Source organism: Bos indicus x Bos taurus, unplaced genomic scaffold, assembly GCF_003369695.1.
Source record: "Bos indicus x Bos taurus breed Angus x Brahman F1 hybrid unplaced genomic scaffold, Bos_hybrid_MaternalHap_v2.0 tig00000576_arrow_arrow_obj, whole genome shotgun sequence".
Classification (NCBI taxonomy): domain Eukaryota; kingdom Metazoa; phylum Chordata; class Mammalia; order Artiodactyla; family Bovidae; genus Bos; species Bos indicus x Bos taurus.
The window spans coordinates 7003-31549 of NW_020867239.1; the positions used below are offsets into that span (position 1 = coordinate 7003).

Here is a 24547-nt window from a genome sequence, read left to right on the forward strand (position 1 = left end):
AGAAAACAAATATGGTTACCAAGGAGGAAAGAGGGGATGGAAGGGATAAATTGAGACATTGAGACTGATATATACACAGTAATACATATAAGACAGATAACTTGCAATGACCCATATTGGAATAGGATTTTTAAAAAAGTGGATATAGGTATACATATAACTTATTCACTTTGCTGTACAGCAGAACTAACACAACATTACAAATTAACTATATTCCAATACAAATTAATTTTTTAAAAATAAAAATTAACAAAATTTTTATGAAGATGTGGTATGTATACATATATATATATATATACACACCACACATAATGAAATATTACTTAGTCATTAAAAGAATGAAATAATGCCATTTGCAGCAACACGGATGGACCTAGAGATTATCAAGGGCTTCCCTGGTAGCTCAGCTGGTAAAGAATCCGCCTGCCATGCAGGAGACCCCAGTTTGATTCCTGGGTTGGGAAGATCCGCTGGCAAAGAGATAGGCTACACACTCCAGTATTCTTGGGTTTCCCTGGTGGCTCAGCTGGTAAAGAATCAGTCTGCAATGCAGGAGACCCGGGTTCAATCCCTGGGTTGGGAAGATTCCCTGGAGAAGGGAATAGCTACCCACTCCAGTATTCTGGCCTGGAGAATTACAACTGAGTGACTTTCCCTTTCCCTTTCAGAGATTATAGTACTAAGTGAAGTCAGAAGCAAAGACAAGTAACATGATATCACTTACATGTGGAATTAAAATAAACACAAATAAACATATCTACAAAACAAAAATAGACTCAGAGATATAGAGAAAAGATATGTGGTTGCCAAGGGAGAAAGAGAGTCAGGCTGGGAAGGATTGGGAGTTTGGAATTAGCAAATGCAAACTATTATATATAGGACAGATAAACAATAATGTCCTATACTGTATAGCATAGGCAGCTCTATTCAATATCCTGTGATAAACCATAATGGACAAGAAGATGAAAAAAGAATGTCTATATAGGTATAACTGAGTCACTTTGCTGTATGGCAGAAATTAAATACAACATTGTAAATCAAGTATACTTCAATAAAAATTTTAAAATAAAACAAAATTTTTGTCTAGATTATTGAAAATTATAAAATGAAACTTTATCTAGCCAAAAAGGAAGTTGATTTCAGATGAAACAACCTTTACAGATAATTCATACGTAGCTGAGCTCCAGATATCTCTTTCCGCCATTAACTGTTTAATATCACTCTCCATCCTTTCTCTTTGTAATGTATATAAGTCATGATATTCTTCTACAATTCTAAAAGAAAAATTAAAAAACAGATATATAAATACATATCTCAAAAAAATAACTTTGTTCTAAAGCAGGCAATCTGTTCCTTTAAAACTCATCATAAGGTAATTATGGCATAACTGCTGGATATGTTAGTAACATTGATATACAGGGAAATAGAAGAAAAAATATTCACATTTTATGTATAAATCTTACAGAGGTCTTAAGGAAAAAGATTAATATATTGTTCCCTGCTCTAAACACTTTTCATCGTATTCTTCTTTATTCTCTAGAATTTTCACACCATGGTATTCCAGTGGTATAATAACAAGATATTTAATAAAAAATTCTAAATAAATGTAGTAGTAATATAACTGTTTTTAGCTTTTTAGAATTCTTTACTAAGAAGATACAAAGGCACAAAGCCCAATAATTGTGAGCTATATTTTTAAATTATATATAATTAGCATAAGATTTAAAGAAATTCTATACCAATCAAAAGCTTAAGTTTAATTAAGTACCTTTATCTTAAATCTTTTTTCTTCATGTTTACCAAAATATATCTTTTCCTTCTAACTGAATTAAAAGCCCTTCCAAGATTAAATACAAACACAGAAGTTATAAAGTGATTGGCAGCTTTTCACAAACCTTTTGAAACACTTCCTCCTAAAGAATATTAGTTATTCCCTGGTGGCTCAGTGGTGAAGAATCTGCCTGCCAATGTAGGAGACGCAGATTCTATCCCTAGGTGGGGAAGATCCCCTGGAGAAGAAAATGGCAACGCACTCCAGTATTCTTGCCTGGAAAATTCCATGGACAGAGAAGCCTGGTGGGATACAGCTCATGTGGCTTCAAAAGAGTTGCACGTGACTTAGCGACTAAACAACAACAAGGACACTAACTTTTCCGAAAGAATAAAAAGCTAGTGACATAAAATTCTTCTGATTTCATTGAAAGCCATTAGCCACTAACATCAGCTCCTAAAGCCTCCTTCTATTCGGAGGCTTCGACTTGTTCAAACTGCAAAAAAATTAATCACCGTAGATGTCACATACATGCAGATGAATATACACGTAAAAATTCAACAAGCTATAAGCTTAACAGCTACACACTAAAATTAATGCACTAGCTATGCACTAAAATTAATGACCCTTGTTTATAACAGCCAAAGAAAAAATGCAGAAATAACTTTAATGTCCAAAAACAATGGACTGGCCAAATAAAATACAGAATGTAGCTCTCTGATGAAAATACTCTGTTGCTAATTAAAGATCATGTTCTTAATACTGTATTAATACTTAATACTTAATTAGCATTAATTAATATTTTATATAATATATAATATAGTAACATAAGACTTAATAATTAATACTTAATAAAGTATTAATACTTAATACTGTAGGAAAAATGTTTGTGTAAAACATAAAACAAGAAAACCCAAATTATAATGGCCTATATTCAGCTTTATGATTTAAAAAAAATACATAGAAAAAAGAAAAACATAATGAAATAGTAATAGTAGTTAACTCTAAAAGAATTGTGAATGTTCTTTATTTTCTTATTTATGTGTGTCTGTATTTTCCAAATTTTCAACAAAATAATCATTATAAAAATATTACCTGTAATTTCTAATCACATGCAAAACATGAACCATCCTACTTCAGAACCATCAATGTTTAAAGAAAGTGAGACCTTTTTCCTCTCTTTTCTTCCCCTTCTCTTTGATTTTAGAAGATGTTTTGTTCTTATGATGGACATTAGCACAAAAGAAGGTCTAGTTTATTTTTTTAATTCATTCAACAAATATCTGTTTAGTGCCTGCTATATCCCAAGTAATATTCAAAACTAAACAAAAACTAAAAATAAATTTTGCCCTTATAAAGTTTATTTAGAAGAGCTAATAAATAAATTAAAGTAAAACATACTATATTAAGTAGTGATACTGCTGTGGATAAAAATAAGTCAGATAAAGGGGATTAAGAATATGAAGTGTATTACAATTTTAAATAGAGGGATCAGGAAAGACCGTATTGACAATACATTTGAGCAAAGGTTCAAAAGAAGGAGGGAAGAAACCATACAGCTGCCTGGGGGAGAAGGACTCCAGGACCTAAAGCAGGCCACCGTAGTGTGTTTAAAGAACAGCACAAAGACAAGCAGATTTAGAACAAAGTAGAAGTCAGAGAAATTCTGGTAGGAGGAGTCCTGTGATTTTTTTAAAATGGTCTTTTACTGTAAGATAGGGAGGTACTGAAGAATTTTGAACAGAGAAATGACATCATTTGAGTCAAGTGTTAAGAGATCACACTGGCTGATGTGTGGAGAACAGACTCACAGAGTGTAAAGCCAGAAGTAAAAAGGCCATTTAGAAGTTTATTGTAATACCCCAGGCAAGACATGAAGATGGTAGTACTTAAAGTAGTGACGATTCTGTATATATAATGAAAGGAGAGCTGACAGAATTTGCTAATGGAGACATGTGAGAGAAAAAAGGGATCAAGGATAATGCCAGGACTTCTTGCTGGAGCAACTAGGAGGAGGGAGTTACCATTAACTGAAAGGGGAGGAGAATGTGGGAAGAGCAGATTTGAGGGGGAAGAACAGGACTTCAGTTTGGAAATGTTAAGTATCTAAGCAAAAACGTTAAGTCTGTTGAATACATGTCTGGGATTCAAAGAAAAGACTGAAGCTAGAGATAAAAATTGGTGTACATGGGTGAAGCTGGAGATAGAAATTTGTGAATTGAGAGTATATAGATGATGGCATTTAAAGCCAGGAAACTGAATAGATTCTCCTAGGAAATGAGTATAGAAAGAAGAAAGATCCAAGAATGAGCACGCCAACACTTAGAAATTGGTGAGATGTAGGCAGAGAAAACAAACTTATGGTTAACCAAAGGGAAAAGGGAATGGAGTAAGGATAAACTGGGACTTTGGGATTAGCAGATACAAACTCCTATATATAAAACAGATAAACAAGATCCTACTGTATTAAACGGGAACTATGTTCAATATCCTATAATAAACCATAATGGAAAGGAATATGAAAAAGTATATTTATATATATATTCTATCTCCAGCTTATACATATATATATATATATATATATATATATATATATGTACACACACACACACACACACACACACACACACACAAAGCTAGTGGAGGCAAGAGAATCCCAGTTGAGCTATTTCAAATCCTGAAAGATGATGTTGTCAAAGTGCTGCACTCAATATGTCAGCAAATTTGGAAAACTCAGCAGTGGCCACAGGACTGCAAAAGGTCAGTTTCCATTCCAATCCCAAAGAAAGGCAATGCCAAAGAATGCTCAAACTACCACACAATTGCACTTATCTCACACGCTAGTAAAGTAATGCTCAAAATTCTCCAAGCCAGGCTTTAGCACTACATGAACCATGAACTTCCAGATGTTAAAGCTGGTTTTAGAAAAGGTAGAGGAACCAGAGATCAAATTGCCAATATCCGATGGATCATGGAAAAAGCAAGAGAGTTCCAAAAAAACACATCTATTTCTGCTTTACTGACTATGCCAAAGCCTTTGACTGTGTGGATCACAATAAACTGTGGACAATTCTTCAAGAGATGGGAATACCAGAACACCTGACCTGCCTCTTGAGAAACCTGTATGCAGGTCAGGAAGCAACAGTTAGAACTGGACATGGAACAACAGACTGGTTCCAAATAGGAAAAGGAGTACGTCAAGGTTGTATATTGTCACCCTGCTTATTTAACTTGTATGCAGAGTACATCATGAGAAACACTGGGCTGGAGGAAGCACAAGCTGGAATCAAGATTGCCAGGAGAAATATCAGTAACCTCAGATATGCAGATGACACCACTCTTATGGCAGAAAGTGAAGAAGAACTAAAGAGCCTCTTGATGAAAGTGAAAAAGGAGAGGGAAAAAGTTGGCCTAAAGCTCAACATTCAGAAAACTAAGATCGTGGCATCCGGTCCCATCACTTCATGGGAAATAGATGGGGAAACAGTGAAAACAGCGTCAGACTTTATTTTTCTGGGCTCCAAAATCACTGCAGATGGTGACTGCAGCCATGAAATTAAAAGACGCTTACTCTTTGGAAGGAAAGTAATGACCAACCTAGACAGCATATTAAAAAGCAGAGACATTACTTTGCCAGCAAATGTCCGTCTAGTCAAGGCTATGGTTTTTCCAGTAGTCATGTATGGATGTGAGAGTTGGACTATAAAGAAAGCTGACTGCCAAAGAATTGATGCTTTTGAACTGTGGTGTTGGAGAAGACTCTTGAGAGTCCCTTGGACTGCAAGGAGATCCAACCAGTCCATCCTAAAGGAGATCATTCCTGGGTGTTCATTGCAAAGACTGATGTTGAAGCTGAAACTCCAATACTTTGCCCACCTGATGTGAAGAACTGACTCATTTGAAAAGACCCTGATGCTGAGAAAGATTAAGGGCAGGAGGAGAAGGGGACAACAGAGGATGAGATGGCTGGATGGCATCACTGACTCAATGCACACGAATTTGGGTGAACTCCAGGAGTTGGTGATGGACAGGGAGGCCTGGTGTGCTGCGATTCACGCAGGGGTCGCAGAGTCTCAGACATGACTGAGTGACTGAACTGAACTGAACTGAGCAAGACAAGGCTAGAATATGCCATGACCCATAATTCCACTTCTAGGTTTTACATCCCTGGAAAACTTTCATACAAGGAGACACAAGATGTGTATTACAACAGTATGTGAAAGAGTTAACATATACAGTGAGCTTTATGTATATTAACTCCTTCAGGAACTGCCGTAATTTTAAAAACCTTCAAATTCTTCTAAAAAATTTTATTTCTTGAAAGAAGGCGTGAAGCAAATATGACATAATGGCTAACATTTGGTAACTCACCTGGCATTCTTTTCAGCATCTAAAAGAGCTTGTGCCAAATCTCTGTGGGCCTTCTCTGCTTCCTTTGTTAATTTTATATCATGTGCCCGAACCAGACACAGTTCCCTGAAATAGAGCAAGCCAATTTTACAGTCATAGCTGAAGATTTTGAAAAAGTTTCTGCCTAGGAAATCAGATTTATACTCAGGAATCTTCTCAGTTATCATGTCTATATCTCTTCCCAGTTTTTCTACCCTATAAACCAAGGCAAGAAATCTAGTGTTCATTCAAGTGAACTCTAACCAGGTTTAGCCATGGAATCAGACAGGCTAGAAGAGGCAGAAAGAAGATGTGGAGAGCTCTCTAGAATGGAGTGAAGGCAGCCAAGGCCTTAAGGCTTGCTCTATCCTACCCTCTGGCATGTCTATTCTATTGTTTTCACTCCTGCCACTAACATCTTGCCACAAGGTTAGCCGATCACAAAATGTGATAGCTATTATACATACTGCTTATTCTCTTCGGGATTTGAACTTTAATATCCATAATCATGGCACTGCTCTGTAAACCAGATTAAGATAAGCATCTCTATTTTGGAAGGAAGAACAAGAGTCTTTTCCCTATCAAATACATACACACAGAGCCCTAGTTTTGTGTTAACCTATGTAACCCATGTCTCTACATCTCTATCTAGGCCTTTCTGTTGCAAAAAATGAAATGAGAGTAAGAGAGTCCTTTACTCATTCTACTTTCCCTGGGTATCTTTTACTCTCTTTAGAGACAAAGCTTTGATAAGCACAGCTGTTACCTGGTCAGTTCCTCAATAACATTCTTAAAATTGTACAATTCTTCTAAAATGCGCTGGTCCATCACTCGCTGAGTTACCATGTCTTTGTAGAAGTCAATCATCTGCCGGGCAATTTGGTCAAGCATTTGTACGTACCGCTCTCTGCGTGAGAAAAAGGAAAACAAGACATCAGGCAGAAAGGAAAAGGAGCCAGAAAATATGTGAGATAGAAAAATAATTTTAAGGAAAGAAATAGTGAACAGACACTCATAAAAGCTATGTGCGAAGAACAAGCTAGAAAAAGAACTAGGCTGTGAATTCTTGCCATGCTCCTGAATGAATTTTGAATGCCGAGTGAATGAACTATGGAACATAATGTCTGAGATGTAAAACAAAATAACGACTTCTTTTATTTCTTCTTCTAATTTAGAAACTCTATGAGGATAAAAATTACGTCTTACATATTTATTCATTTACAACATCTGACAGTATCTTGAATACAGTGGGACTTTTATAAATTAAATTCATGAATAAAACCACTTTTCTCAAATTGACCAAAATGTTAAAGGACACCAACTGTAAGTCCCTAAGTACAGTAAGTAATTTCTCTTGCTTCTGAACAACATCAAACAAAATATTTGGAAATGATTCTAGATGATAAACTATGAATACCATAACTGAGAAGTCTTCATTTATTTTAAGTGATCTAGGTATTATATTCTAAACACTGAGACCCCAGGATTATAATATCTTTGAGTTGGAATAATCATTTAGTTGAATCTCTCACCCCCTGACAAAAAGAATTATCTACCCCTTGCTTACACACTTAAAGTGACAGGGAGTTCATCAGCTCAGTGTGCAGCTCATTCATTGGGAAGCATCAATTTTTAAAACACTTTTTTTAGGATTTTCCCTCATGGCGATATAGGAACAACACACTCTGAAGGGCTTTTCCATTAAAACACAACTACAGGATGAACCTAGAGCCTATTATACAGAATGAAGTAAGTTAGAAAGAGAAAGAGAAATACCATATATTAACGTATACATATGGAATCTGAAAGACAGTACCAACAATCCTACGTGCAGGGCAGAAAAGGAGATGCAGACATAAAGAACAGACTTTTGGACACAGTAAGAGAAGGAGTGGAGAATGCAATGGCACCCCACTCCAGTACTCTTGCCTGGAAAATCCCATGGATGGAGGAGCCTGGTGGGCTGCAGTCCATGGGGTCGCTAAGAGTCGGGCACAACTGAGTGACTTCACTTTCACTTTTCACTTTCATGCGTTGGAGAAGGAAATGGCAACCCACTCCAGTGTTCTTGCCTGGAGAATCCCAGGGACAGGGAAGCCTGGTGGGCTGCGGTCTATGGGGTCGCACAGAGTCGGACACGACTGAAGCGACTTAGCAGCAGCAGGAGTAGCAGCAGGAGAAGGAGAGGATGGGACGATTTGAGAGAATAGCACTGAAACATATGCATTACCATATGTAAAACAGACAGGCAGTGAGAGTTTGATGTATGACACAAGGAACCCAAAGCCGTGCTCTGAGACAACCTGGAGCGATGGGGTGAGGAGGGAGGGGGAGGAGGGTTCAGGAGGGAGGGGTTACATGTGTGCCTATGGCTGATTTACGCTGATGTACGGCAGATGCCACCACAATATTGTAAAGTAATTATCCTCCAATTAAAATAAATTAATTATTTACAAAACACACACACAATTATATCCATGATAAAGCATACTTTCTGAAGTATTACTTCACTCGCAGAAAGAAACACAAGCCTCTAGAAATAGAAAAAAAAAAAAAAAAAACACAACAGCAACAAACTAAATACAGTAAGCTAACAATGGAGTGGGAAGTGTAACCAGTAAAAATTATTCACTAGGAAAACGCAAGATTAGAGGTAGCCCAGTACAAGTGCTAATGTTGGGCCCCAGAGACCAAGCCTTGGGCTTTCTTCAAAGCAGGCAACCTGGGAGTAGGAGGAAGCTAGGATTCCAGAAGAGAAAAAATGCAAATCATCTCTTCAGGAAGCATCCATCATTTACATCCTAAGGATTTCATGGTTAAGATTAGCCAAATTAAGCAAGCAAAGATTGGAAAACACTTATGCAATTAAACCATCATGAATGAGACTCAGAAGAAACAAAATGGCAAATAGATAATGAACTGATTCATGATATACATGCTGAAGTATCTAAGGGAAATACACTGATGTCTGCCTTTTACTTTTAAGTACACAAAATTGGTGGATAAATACCAGGATGGCTAGATGGACAGATAAGCGATAAAGCAAGAAAAGTATATTAATGGCAGAATCTAGATGTATGTGTGCTCACAGTAAAATTCTTTCCATTTTTATGTGTATATTTGAAAATTCCCATAAAATCCTGGAAAAAATAACAACCGGAAAAAAAGTCAGGTGCCTGCATGCAGAGATAAACATAGATAGTGTCAACCAAAAATAATTACTGTGGTAACCCTATTTCTGTGAGTCTTACTCAGCTTATAACCAATCTGTCAGTTATTCTTCCCCTTATAAAAACAGCTATTATGAACCTCTGTTTCATATGAAACCCTCCTGCTACAGCAACAGGCCTGAGTTGCATGAAAAGACACACACACAAGCTGATCAGAAAGACATAAAGCAGGAAACTAGTGACAAAGAAACGGACAAGCAAACAGCTAGGGGCTGATACAGAGTATTTCTGGGGCATTCGACGTGTTACCATTTGCTGGGGATATCTATTGGATCCTCCCCAAATCTTGTGAAACAGGGAGGACTCTGTAAGATACCAGCCTGAGGACAACAGATGTCTTCCTCATTGAAGGTGAGCCCTAGCTCTTCAAAAAAAAACTCCTACCACAACAGAAGAGCGTACATTAGATGACGCTGAACCGATAAAGTGTTTCACTATTCCTCAAACACATCATGAATGTTTCCAGCAATCATCCTGAAACCTCATTGTTTATCCCCACCTACTTTGTATTCTTAACTCCAACTCTACCCTATTCTAAATGCTTAGCTTTGAAGCCCTGTGTGCTGTGTTTATTTGCTCAGCGTGTCCGACTCTTTGCAACCCCATGGACTGTTGCTCCTCTGTCCATGGGGATTCTCCCGGCAAGAATACTGGAGTGGGTTGCCATTCCCTTCTCCAGGGGACTGTCCCAGTCCAGGGATTGAACCCAGGTCTCCCACACTGCAGGATTCTTTACCCTCTGAGCCACCAGGGAAGCCCATTTCAAGCCCTATTCTGATCCTATTGCTGGCACTTGGAAGTTAGTATTTTTGTCTCCCTAGTGTCTGACTCAATTTTTGTTAAACAATTCTGGCTTTGATTTCCCTATCTCTTTCTGTCTAGACTTCCTGGAACAGGGCCCCACCCTATTTTGGCCTGTAAAAGCTAACTCCTAAAATCAGCTGGAAGAGTTCCACTCACATCAATCTCTCACTAAAGAAACTTTGGATACACAGTCATCTAGTTCCTCTCCAATTGATTCCTCATCTGTCCTTCCTGACTTTGTTCTTAGAGTGACAACTCAGCCTTCATTTGTCCCAATCCTCATTCTGATTTGGCATTCTGCAGCTCTTGATGGTGTTCCAACTACTTACTCCTTAGTATTCTAATCTCGATCAGTCTCCTATTAATGGCTTTGCTTCTAGTTAATGAGTACTGTCAGAGAGGCACACTCTGTTTCCACAAAGCAGACAGTGGACAAATAGGGCAAACGTATACTGTTAATTTCCATTCAGGAGATACAGATAATCAGAGAGATCTAATCATTTGCCTATGGTTCCAGGGCAAGTAAGCTGCAGATATGTAATCAGAACCCAGCATTCCACTATTCCTTTCAGCTTTTGGAAAGCACTATAGTCATAAGAAGAAGAATTATAGTACTTATAGTATTTATAACCATAATCTATAATAATCATTTGTGTTGAGCACCTACTTACTTCTGTGCTCTCATTTAAACCTCACCACAATTCTATGAAGCATCTTAATGCCTGACCCATAGTAGACACTCAGTAAATAGCATTCACAAGTGAACAAAAAGACAAATGAAAATTTTCACATAGCTATTATCCTCATTTACAGATAAGAAAACTAAGGTACAGATCTTTACCAAGGTCATACACCTAGATGATGATTTAAAACCAGACTGCTCTGTCTTCAGAATCTATCTTTTTCTACTTTTTCACATTTCATTCCCAATCCTAAAAGAGGAGGTGTCAAACATCCCAACAGAAATCAACTTAAAGAAGTTCTCAGATAATATACTTTTACTCTACAAAATTCAGGAGGAAACTGGGATACTCCAGTGACAACTCGAACCTGATTTTGGACAGTAGCTCTCCTCTATCTGCACAGTCCACACTGACTTGTCGAATCAGTTCATGAAATACTGTGTTATAAATGGTCTGTTCCTTCTTTAGTATATGAAGCAGTTTGTGCATCTGGCAAAAGATTAGTAAGACAATCAGTATTATTAGAGTCTTGCCAGTAAAAGACATCTTAGGGGGTAAGCACTCTGAAGTTCTAGTGTAAGTTTTTGAAATACCTAGATTAATTTGTTCACTTACATTTTTCTTTATAAATATATATAAAAATGATACGTTAATAAAGTGTCTAATCATGTACCTCTTTATATGATGCACTGACAAAGTCACAATATTACTACTATGTTATACCTGCCAAAAATACAAAGCCTGAATTGAATAATTACACATCAGACAAACCAAAATTGAGGAACATTCTGTAGATATCAAAGTTAAGAAAACCAGAGAACAGTTTCAGGAACATGACAACTAAAAGTCCTGTGTGACCCGGGATTCTGAAATAGAGGGGGAAATAGCTATAAAAGCCATTACAGGTACAATTAATAAAATTTGAAACTTGAAAATGACCTGTATTAGATAACATTATCATACCAACATTAAATTTCCTGATTTTGATAACTATATTATAGATATGTAAGAGAATGTCCTTATTCATAGGAAACATACCCTAAAATGTTTGGTGATAAAGATGCATGAAGTTGCCAGCTTACTCTAAAATGGTTCAGGAAAAAACCCATACACATAGAGGATGTTTAGAGAAAGAGAAAGAGAATGATAAAGCAAACAGGGCACAAGGTAAACCATTAATGAATCTGGGTGAAGATTACATTGGAGTGCCTTATACTGAACTTGTCTACAAATTTCAAATTCTATAAAAATAAAACTTTACAAAACAGAAGAGAAATAGCCCCATAAAGAAAAAAAATCTATATCTATGTAAGACTGAAAAAGCTCTTTCATTAGGTGCAAAATAAAAGTACAAGTGGTAAGAAAGCATGGCTTAATTGGCGTGTTTTTTAATGGAACATAAAATAAGGGTTTTATAATCAATGGTGCCTTATATTCGGTTAAAATGCAATAACAATAATAAACAATTATACAGTGTTTACCACATGTCAAGCACTGTCCTAAGCACTTTACATTCATCATGTCATTTAATCTCCACAACAACCTTATGAGGTAAATATTATTATCTGTAATTTACAGATGAGGAAATCAAGGCACAAATACATTAAATGACCTGCCCAAGGTCACCAGCTAATAAATGGCAGGGTCAGGATTCCAATCCAAGCATTTCACCTCCAGAGCAAATGCTCTTAACCACTAGTTTTCACTGATGTTTGCAATTACCTTGGTTGGCCCTGTATATTCCTGATTTTCCACACCAGCCCTCTCTAGCATAGTGTCCATCACATCATTCAGTTGGACTACTTCTATTCTTTTATTAGGTTTCCTAAAAGATTAAGAGGGCAGATTTATATAATGAATGTTACAAAAGGTCATGCTCAAAAGGCAAAAGGAACATAATATGTATGAATAAAATGTACATACTATGGAATATTAATGGCATTTTAAAGCATTATACCTGTATGTACTAATCTTGTGGGATATCAATAATACAGTAAAGCAAAATACAAAAACAAAACAAAAAAACAAAAACCAAAATAATACAAATAGTATGATCCTCTTTTTCATAAAAGAAAATAATGTTATGTTCTCCTCCCTCAAAAAAAATTTTATATACCTACTGTGTAAGATTATAACACAGAAAATGTAGAGTGATAAACATCATGCTGTTACTATTGGCTACAAGTTGTTAATACTGGCTAACAAGGTGTTAATACCAGATACTTCACAATCAAAAAGAAAATGATAGATAGGATAGATGCCTCCAATGTGGGAGACCTGGGTTCGATCCCTGGGTCAGGAAGATCCCCTGGAGAAGGAAATGGTAATGTACTCCAGTATTCTTGCCTGGAGAATACCATGGACAGAGAAGCCTGGTAGGCTATAGTCCACGGGGTTGCAAAGAGTCAGACATGACTGAGCGACTTCACCTTCACCTTCACAAGGTGTTAATACTGGCTAGAAGTTGAACGGTTCTATGAAGACCTACAAGACCTTTTAGAACTAACATCCAAAAAAGATGTCCTTTTCATTATAGGGGACTGGAATGCAAAAGTAGCAAGTCAAGAAACACCTGGAGTAACAGGCAAATTTGGCCTTGGAATACGGAATGAAGCAGGGCAAAGACTAATAGAGTTTTGCCAAGAAAATGCACTGGTCATAACAAATACCCTCTTCCAACAACACAAGAGAAGACTCTACACATGGACATCACCAGATGGTCAACACCGAAATCAGATTGATTATATTCTTTGCAGCCAAAGATGGAGAAGCTCTATACAGTCAGCAAAAAACAAGACCGGGAACTGACTGTGGCTCAGATCATGAACTCCTTATTGCCAAATTCAGACTTACTGAAGAAAGTAGGGAAAACCACTAGACCATTCAGATATGACTTAAATCAAATCCCTTATGATTATACAGTGGAACTGAGAAATAGATTTAAGGGCCTAGATCTGATAGATAGAGTGCCTGATGAACTATGGACTGAGGTTCGTGACATTGTACAGGAGACAGGGATCAAGACCATCCTCATGGAAAAGAAATGCAAAAAAGCAAAATGGCTGTTTGGGGAGGCCTTACAAATAGCTGTGAAAAGAAGAGAAGTGAAAAGTAAAGGAGAAAAGGAAAGATATAAGCATCTGAATGCAGAGTTCCAAAGAATAGCAAGAAGAGATAAGAAAGCCTTCCTCAGTGATCGATGCAAAGAAATAGAGGAAAACAACAGAATGCGAAAGACTAGAGATCTCTTCAAGAAAATTAGAGATACCAAGGGAACATTTCATACAAAGATGGGCTAGATAAAGGACAGAAATGGTATGGACCTAACAGAAGCAGAAGATATTAAGAAGAGGTGGCAAGAATACACAGAAGAACTGTACAAAAAAGATTTTCACGACCCAGATAATCACGATGGTGTGATCACTGACCTAGAGCCAGACATCCTGGAATATGAAGTCAAGTGGGCCTTAGAAAAAGCATCACTACGAATAAAGCTAGTGGAGGTGATGGAATTCCAGTAGAGCTATTCCAAATCCTGAAAGATGATGCTGTGAAAGTGCTGCACTCAATATGCCAGCAAATTTGGAAAACTCAGCAGTGGCCACAGGACTGGAAAAGGTCATTTTTCATTCCAATCCCAAATAAAGGCAATGCCAAAGAATGCTCAAACTACCACACAATTGCACTCATCTCACATGTTAGTAAAGTAATGCTCAAAATTCTCCAAGCCAGGCTTCAGCAATACATGAACCGTGAACTTCCTGATGTTCAAGCTGGTTTTAGAAAAGGCAGAGGAACCAGAGATCAAATTGCCAACATCCGCTGGATCATGGAAAAAGCAAGAGAGTTCCAGAAAAACATCTATTTCTGCTTTATTGACTATGCCAAAGCCTTTGACTGTGTGGATCACAATAAACTGTGGAAAATTCTGAAAGAGATGGGAATACCAGACCACCTGACCTGCCTCTTGAGAAACCTATATGCAGGTCAGGAAGCAACAGTTAGAACTGGACATGGAACAACAGAAACTGGTTCCAAATAGGAAAAGGAGTTCATCAAGGCTGTATATTGTCACCCTGCTTATTTAATTTATACACAGAGTACATCATGAGAAACGCCGGACTGGAAGAAGCACAAGCTGGAATCAAGATTGCCGGGAGAAATCTCAATAACCTCAGATATGCAGATGACACCACCCTTATGGCAGAAAGTGAAGAAGAACTAAAAAGCCTCTTGATGAAAGTGAAAGTGGAGAGTGAAAAAGTTGGCTTAAAGCTCAACATTCAGAAAACGAAGATCATGGCATCCGGTCCCATCACTTCATGGGAAATAGATGGGGAAAACAGTGGAAACAGTGGCAGACTTTATTTTTTGGGGCTCCAAAATCACTGCAGATGGTGACTGCAGCCATGAAATTAAAAGACGCTTACTCCTTGGAAGGAAAGTTATGACCAACCTAGATAGAATATTCAAAAGCAGAGACATTACTTTGCCAACAAAGGTCTGTCTCGTCAAGGCTATGGTTTTTCCAGTAGTCATGTATGGATGTTAGAGTTGGACTATGAAGAAGGCTGAGCACCAAAGAATTGATGCTTTTGAATTGTGGTGTTGGAGAAGACTCTTGAGAGTCCCTTGGACTGCAAGGAGATCCAACCAGTCCATTCTAAAGGAGATCAGCCCTAGGGTTTCTTTGGAAGGAATGATGCTAAAGCTGAAACTCCAGTACTTTGGCCACCTCATGCAAAGAGTTGAGTCATTGGAAAAGACTGATGCTGGGAGGGATTGGGGGCAGGAGGAGAAGGGGACGACAGAGGATGAGATGGCTGGATGGCATCACTGACTCGATGGACATGAGTCTGAGTGAACTCTGGGAGTTGGTGATGGACAGGGAGGCCTGGTGTGCTGTGATTCATGAGGTCGCAAAGAGTCGGACATGACTGAGTGACTGAACTGAACTGAACAAGGTGTTAATACCAGATACTTCACAATCAAAAAGAAAATGATAGGATAGATAGATACACAAAGATAGATAAGAAAAAAAAGCCTACAGCAAAACAGAGAAATACTAATAGTTAAACGTAGAATATAAAGGTATTTTATATATATTCAGTAATCCCACTTAAAAGACTTGAAACCAAGATCTCAAAGAGAGGGACTTCCTGGTGGCCCAGTGAACCCACAGTTCCACTGCATGGGGCACAGGTCTGATTCCCAGTCAAGGACCTCAGATCCTGCCTGCTGCAAAGCGGGGCCCCCTACCCCCAAAAAAGGATCTCGGTGAGAGATTAGCACTCCATGTTCATTGAAGCTCTATTCACAATAGCCAAGAAGTGGAAACAGCCTAAACGTCCATCAATGAATGAATGAAGAAGAAGTATACACACACATGCAGGAATATTATTCAGCCTTAAAAAAAAAGAAAACACTGTACTCTGCAACAACATGAATGTACCAAGAGGACATCATGCTAAGTGAAATAAGCCAGTCACAGAAGAACAAGCAGGGCTTGATTCCATTCACGTGAAATGGACAAACTCATAGAATCAGAGAGTTTAACAGCAGTCTGCAAGGGCTGTGGGGAGAAGGAAATGACAAGTTGCTAATCAAGGCCGTAATACTTCAATAATGCAAGGTTCTAGAGCTTTGCTGTATAACACTGGGCCTATAATTAACAACACTGTATTTCACCCTTACAATTTTATTAAGAGGGTAGATCTCATATTAAATATTCTTCCCATAATAAAATTTAAAAACAGGAACAAAAAAAACATTTAAAATGGTAGTTTTTAAAAAAGTGTTTTCTAGCACTTTGATGTTATTATAAATATGTAAAGAATCAATATGCAGTTGGACAAAGAAAGCACTGAATAAATGACAGAAATGTAGGTAATCATTGTCTTGGGTTTCTATGATAATTTTATTATTTTTGTGTAATAAACTACCAATAAAAAGGAAAAAATATATAGTTATTCTTTCTTAGAAACATTCTCAAAATAAACTGTACTTACATGGATGGGAAGAGCAATAGCCTATTTTCGCTGTCTGTGAGGAGAGTAGTATATTTGCTGCAATAAATAAGACAGGTAAATGCTTGGCCTATTTATCACATAACAAAACATGAAAAACTTTAGATCTCACAGAATTGAGAAGCTTGGGGACAATCAGAAAGGTCCATTGTTTTACACACAAGATCATACTTAAATGGCCTTAGACATCTACAGACACAGATATAATGATACTTAGATTTAAAACAGTTAAGTAAAAGAGCATTAATCACATTTTCCAATATATCACAATACAAAAATTTCTTTGATTCATTAAAAAAAAAATGACCTATCAAAGGTGGAAGAATGTTCTAAGAATACCGAAGTCAACAAAGTTAAGTGACTAAACAGGTTACAAAATTAATAAGAACTAGAGATGAAACCAAACCCAGTTTTCCTGATGCCCAACACACACATTTGTCGCCTGGAAGTACGTGCCTATACCTAAGTGGGTATCACAATGAGAACCACATGGCAATTCTTCAAATTTATTACTATTTATGTATCTTTTTTCTTCCTCCAGTTGAAAAACATTTACTTTGTTTCTGCCCCCTACTGGAACACAGTTGGTTAATAAGGTCCATTTTCAGAATTTAGATTCGTAAAAAATATTCAGGGACTATAAAGGCTCAAAATAGTTTCAAAAGTGAGTGTGTGAGAGGGACTAGAAGCAATGGTACCCTGGGAGCAATGAGCATGCCTAGCACCCAGATCTTGGTTGCTGAGAACTCTTCTCCACGAAAAGGAAAACAGTACTTCTCGAAGAAGTGACTCGTAGCTCATTTCAGAGCTGGAGCTGGGAAATCCAAGACGAACCTGAAAATCTCACTGAGCCTGAAAATAAGAGAACATTCAAAGAATGATGGGCACGTGCCTAAAGAACACAAGAGCCAGCTCAAAGGAGCTGGCATTAGCAAAATCAGGAAAAACGTGAACATCAATGATAGCAAAGAAATATGACTCACCAAAAAAAGGGAGAAATCCATGAATCTATATTGTAAAACAGCAGCTAGTACATACAAGAATGATGGAGCTAAAAAGTCATCACAGGATCTATAACTAGTGCTTTGTAAGGAAACACACACTAAAGTATTCGGTGGCAAAAGGTCATGAGGGCCTCCAACTTACTCTTGAATAGTTTAAGAGTGTGTGTGTGTGTGTGTGTGTGTGTGTGTATTAAAGCAAATGAGGCAAAACGTAATTAATTACTCAGTGAGTCAGGAGAGAGTACATGTCTTATTTTTGTAAGACATGTACTCCTTGTCTTATTTTTGTAACATTTTTATAACATTCCTTGTCTTATTTTTGTAACATTTTTATAACTTTAAAATTATATAAAAAATTAAAAGTCATCCCCCAAAAGAGTTGCATTTAGTTCCCTTTGGCAAAATACTGTTCTGAAACCCACCATTATAAGGAAATGCCATATAACATATGTACTGGATAAGGTGAAATGAATGACAGCTTCTGGATATTTTACTATAAAAACTAGTCCAAAGTTTTAGTTTTTCAAATTTCAAATTATGAAACATTCAAGTATTGTTTCGGAAAATAAAGCCTTTTTCAACCTCATAAAGCAGGAATCAAAGAAAACTGGAAATGACTAGTTTGAAGTGTGGAGTTAAGCCCTAGAGCGTGCATTATGAGGTTTCAACTTAGAGGGCTACTTTCCTTTGTTATTGCTCAAAACCATTTCTAAAGAAGAAGCAAGCACTCAGAACAAAGATCTAATTTTTTTTCATTCAAAATTAAACAACAGGAAAAAGAAAACAATTTAATCACAAAAGTCTCAACTTTTTAAAAATCGAAATATAACTGATTTACAATATAGGTTACTTTTAGGTGCACAGCAAAGTGACTCAGTTATATATATATATTTTTTTTCAGAATATTTTCCTTTATAGGTTATTACAAGATATTGAAGATATTACAGGATATTGAATATTTTATAATCGCACAGTTCCCTGCACCATACAGTAAATTCTTGTTGCTTCAAACTCTTTTAAGTAAGACATTTTTCATTAGTTTTTGATACTGTCCTTAAATTTTATTAGCATGGTAAGCCAAACATTTATTCATTTCATTGTAGATATTGACTAGAAAAAGGCTTCCCTGGTGGTTCAGTGGTAGAGAATCTGCCCGCCAAATGCAGGAGACACAGGTTCGATCCCTGGGTTGAGAAGATCCCTTGGAGAAGGAAATGGCAACCCACTCCAGTATTCTTGCCTGGGAAATCCCATGGACAGAAGAGCCTGGCGGGCTACAGTCCACGGGTCACAAAAGAGTAAGACACAACTCAGCAACCAAACAACTGCCTAGGAATGTGAGTGAATGCCTCAGGTTCCTCTATGTCTGGGAAGCAGGAAACAGCTCAACTTGTCAGATATTCAGCATATACCCCAGTACTCACTCATCGAAACACTCTAAACCTGAAACTCCGGTATTTGACACAATATGAAATTCTTCAGGAATCAATGTATCTGTTAGCTTCTTTGGCTTAAAAAGAAAGAACAAGAATAAAAACATTAGATGAGTCATATAAATCCTAATTCCTATCCCCAAAGGATACTATTTATTAAGAGATTTTGATTAGAGAAATAACACTTAGTAATATGGGTCATGGCAAGGAATAATAAACTTTTAGCAGAAAAACAGGTTAAAAAATTAACCATGAATTAAAGAACAATCTTGGTTTTAGTATTAAATAACAAAGAAATCTATTGACTTGAAAATTCAAGAGTTATTTCAGATTTACCTTAGCAACCTGCCAAAAATAAGAATTCTACAACTTTTTTTTCTGCCTTTTCTTAAATTGAAATCTAGCTGATTTATGATGTTGTATTACTTTCAAGTACTCTACAACTTTAAACTGTGGGTTTCTTAAAAAAAAAAAAAACAAAAACCTAGGCTCCTATACTGTATTTTCAAGATTAAATAGTTGTAATTTGGAAAACTGCTAAAGATACATTTGATCTTCTCCCAGTAAATTCCCTTTTCTAGAAAAAATTAGAAAGTGCCATGAAAAAAACTAGAAAACTTAAACAATGCAGACCGTTAAGAGTTTTCACATGGCTTTATAGTTTGAGGATTTTTTAAGTAGAGAGAGGGAGAGGAAGTTATTTGTCAAATACTTCATTTACCTTATGAGGGACAATGATACCATCACGTGCCTGCAGTGCATGGTCCGTTGTGGGGGACAAACCACACTCTCCCTCGTCTCTCCTTTAACATATTTAACATCATACAGAAAAGAAATATCCCTAAGATTAAAAAATAAAAATTTACAAAATAAGTTTTTTGTTTGGCTACTGGATAAAAGTGGGTAATGCCCACACACATCCTTCTAGTGGGTAAAAAAGGACACAAAACTGGTCTCCTTACCTCCTATTTTACTTAGAAGGCTGAGGCATTAGGGTTTTCCCCCACATCCGTCCTCTTCTCCACCTCAAACTTCTTTCTCCTTTCCTTCAACCTCAGATTAAGATGTATTCTATTCCCCAGGATTATTTCCTCCACTTCAGTCCTTCATTTCATCTTTGCCCACATCCTTGGGGATCTCATTCCATCAATTATAATTTCTGTGTGTTTCCTTTTCTCTTGGAATATTCCCTCCGGTCTATAACTCAGGTCATTTCTGCTTCTAAAAATCTTCCCTTGACTGTGCATTGTCATTAAGTTACCTTGATCTACCTCGCACTTTCTGCTCAACATTAGACTTCTTAAAATTTCCCTGCAATTCTGATTTCATTCCCATCTCTCTGCTAAAATCATTCTCCAGAAAGCTGAGGATGACTTTCTACAGTTAAGTCACCAGTTCTCATCTTCCACTGTTCTTCTCAGGTATTTTCCAGGGTTGATCACCTCACTTTCTAAAAATACTCTTCTCTCCCCTGCCCTCTGTATGACTGGACTCCCTTGGTTCCCTCGTCCCACCCACTCCCTTTTGGACATCTCTGTGACCTCCTGCCTACCAAATGGAAATGTTCTCCAACATCCTAGCCTCATTCCTCTGCGCTTTCCCTACACTTTCTCCCTTGGCTATACTATCAAATCTCACCTTATCATACTTGTTACTTCTAGATGCTGCTGCTAAGTCGCTTCAGTCGTGTCCGACTCTGTGCGACCCCATAGACGGCAGCCCACCAGGCTCCCCCATCCCTGGGATTCTCCAGGCAAGAACACTGCAGTGGGTTGCCATTTCCTTCTCCAATGCATGAAAGTGAAAAGTGAAAGGGAAGTCGCTCAGTTGTGTCCAACTCTAGCGACCCCATGGACTGCAGCCAACTAGGCTCCTCCGTCCATGGGATCTTCCAGGCAAAAGTACTGGAGTGGGGTGCCATTGCCTTCTCCGAACTTCTAGATACGACTAAATAATTCTCCCGCCATTCTAACTTGTCATGCTTCTGTAATCCCTAATTCTGTCAGTTAGCACCGCCACTCTACTCATCAAAAATCTCAGCATCCATAATTGATTCTGTCCCATCCTTTGTCCTCAATATCTGTCACTAACACTTATTGATATTATCATCACCCTCCTCTTGTCTCTTGCCAATGCCAAATCAGGATAACCTTTGCCACGTAAGGTATGTATCCACAGGGTCCAAGGACTCCAGTGAGGACATTTCAGAGAGGCCACTGTCCTGTCTTGCCACACTACAGATCTTCACATTTTAAAAAATTCCTACTTAGATGACATTTGACATTAACATTTCAATGTCAGATTATTGCTGCACTCAGAGCTAATAATTTTTCAAAGTACTTCAAATATCTCATAACTACTAATTATTAAATGTTAATAATTAAAGTCATGGTCCACTGGCATAAAATAAAGTACCAATACTTATGACACCAGAGCCCCAGAACACAGAAGTCCATAGCCTAAATTTCTGCCACTTTTTCTAGCACTGAGACATAACTGAGGAATAACACCTTATATTTACACAGCAGTAACAGCAGTGTACAGTTTTACAAGTGCTCTTACATTCATTGACTTCCCTGGTGGCTCACACAGTAAAGCGTCTGCCTACAATGTGGGAGACCCGGGTTCAATCCCTGGGTCAGGAAGATCTCCTGGAGAAGGGAATGGCAACCCACTCCATTATTCTTGCCTCCCCACCCAAAAAAGGGGCTCAAAGAAATATATGAGGACTTCCCTGGTGGCTCAGACCGTAAAGCATCTGTCTACAATGAGGGAGACCCAAGTTCAATCCATAGGTCAGGAAGATCCCCTTGAGAAAGAAATGGCAATCCACTCCAGTACTATTGCCTGGAAAATCCCATGGACAGAGGAGCCTGGTAGGCTACAGTCCATGGGGTCGCAAAGAGTCGGACACGACTGAGCAACTTCACTTTCACTTTATATTCATTATCTCATTTGTGTTTTCTATATCCCTGACAGGTACACAAAATAGAGTAAGTCTATTATTCCCTTTTTACAAATAAGAAACTGAACTCAGAAAAAACAAATAATCTACCCAAGTATTAGTAACTGTAAACTCACTATTAAGTGGTCTTCCAATAAGGAGCATGGCAGGAGTGAGTTTTTTTTTTTTTTTTTTTGGAGGGAGTAAATTGATAAATGAACCACACACAGAAAATTAGATCACAATCTTCACAGGGAAAATATTGACAATTTGGATATTTTTAGGAATGATATAAAAACAACAAATATAACTCGCTGATTTGATCACTTCCTTGATGGTGGTGCAGTGGCAGAGAATTTGCCTGCCATGCAGGAGGCGCAAGAGACCTGGGTTTGATCCCTGGATCTGGAAGATCCCCTGGAGTAGGAAATGGAACCCACCTCCAGGATTCTTGCCTGCAAAACTCCATGGACAGAGGAGCCTGATGCACTACAGTCCATGGGGTTGCAAAGAGTCAGACATGACTGAGCAACTGAGCACACACACGTGTAAAGGTTTAGGGTTTGCTCTGAGGAAAACCAGGGGCTAACAAGCACTTATTTTTCAAGTTTTCGCATGTCATAAAACTGTTACCTAGTTTTCTCAGAAGTGCAAATAAAAGAGGCCCTAAAGACGTTCTGCCTGATACTGTCCCTCCTGCTAGGGTACAACAAGGGACAGGAGAGTGAGGGGACAAGCACACAAAGGCACAGCAAAGCAAACTTAAATGAGTGAAACGTCACAAGAGCCAGCTTCCGCTGCCTCCTACTGAGAATAATCATACACAAAAGGTAGACCCATGCCCTCTTCAGATTGTATGCTGGTTCATTTAAGATACTTCAAGCTTTAAAACCATGAGTCTGTGATTTTTCCAGTTCTGCTCCTCCCAAGGAAATCATACAAAATGAGATAATGACTCTGTTCATCTGCATCTACCCCACTATCTTCCTTCTTTACCTTCCAGCTCCCGTTAGGGAAACTGGATGGTCAATCAGGTATTTGAACTTATTTCTTCGGACAGGGTTATGCCAGACGTGGTCAACAGAGCGAGGAAGAGTACCCTGGGGAGAAAAAAAAAAACATGAATACACAGCAGAGGGCGCTCTAGTCAAATGAAATCTATTCTTAATCATTTTTTGAGTACATTAAAGGCATTTGGATACTGTTTAGAAAAAAATATAATTCTTATTGGATAACAGAAGAATTATAATGAAACTAGAACAACTTAATAGTGAAAGAAAAATATCAAGACTCCGGGCTTCCCCGGTGGTACAGCGGTTAAAAACCTGACTTACAATGCAGGGCACAAGGACTTCCCAGGCTAGGGAAGACCCAGAAGCCTCAGAGCAACCAAGTCCGGGCTCCACAACTACTGAGTCCAGGAACCACAACTAACAAGCCCACATGCAGGAACCAGTGAAGCCTGGGCACCCTAGAGCATGCGCTCGGCTATGACCGAGGGGCCACTGCAATGAGAAGCCTGTGTGCTGCAAGGAGAGAGTAGGCCCTGCTCTCTGCAACTAGAGAAAGCCCATGTGCAGCAACCAAGACCGAGTCAGCCAAATAAATAAATAACTTTTTTTTTTAAAAAAGAAAAACATCAAGACTAAGAGTGGTAACGATCATTTAGGTAAATCACACAGAAACAGGTTAATGGATATACTCAAGTATTTCCTTGAAAGTATTCATGCAAAATATTTTAGCTTTCAATGTAGGAATTAATTTTAAAATATCCTTAAGACAATCTGGAATATAAAACATATTAAATAAGTACTTAATGAACTGGATGTCAAGATAAATGTTCCTAAGTACTTTATACACACACATACACACACACACACCTTTGGAGTTTTAATTTTCTTAGGAGGCAGTAAGTTTTCAGGACAAGGACCAGCATTGGCCGCATTGGTCAGAGAAAGCAGAACTTCCTCAGGGATGAACTCATTTTGAAGGGAAGTAGGAAGGGGTTGTGACCGATCCACCAAAATTTTTTTCTCCTTTAGTTCAGGAAGTCCTAAGAAAATAATGGAAAGAAAAGCTTACTGTAGTTTTTTTTGTTTTAGTCAGTTAGAGATTTCCAGGCTGTCTCATCAATCCTATATATATGTTGCTGACAGAGAGAACCATTGCTTCTGGTTGTCAAAAATAGCAACAATATTTAAAACACTGAATCATCTAGTCAAGAAAAAAAAAACAACTCATACTGTTTGCCCTACTCATGTTA

General features: G+C 37.8%; 1 protein-coding gene across 1 annotated transcript; it reads right to left on the minus strand.

Moving 5' to 3' along the window:
• Nucleotides 1-1055: 1055 nt before the first annotated feature.
• LOC113888654 (axonemal dynein light chain domain-containing protein 1-like) lies at nt 1056-24337 on the minus strand (the record flags this gene model as incomplete). Its single annotated transcript, XM_027535692.1, is given in 11 exon segments — nt 1056-1274; nt 6143-6247; nt 6927-7067; nt 11245-11366; nt 12600-12702; nt 16886-16942; nt 19332-19417; nt 20062-20108; nt 20111-20181; nt 23281-23384; nt 24165-24337. Coding segments are annotated over 11 exon segments (1166 nt in total), but the record flags the coding sequence as incomplete, so codon positions are not given.
• Nucleotides 24338-24547: the final 210 nt, after the last annotated feature.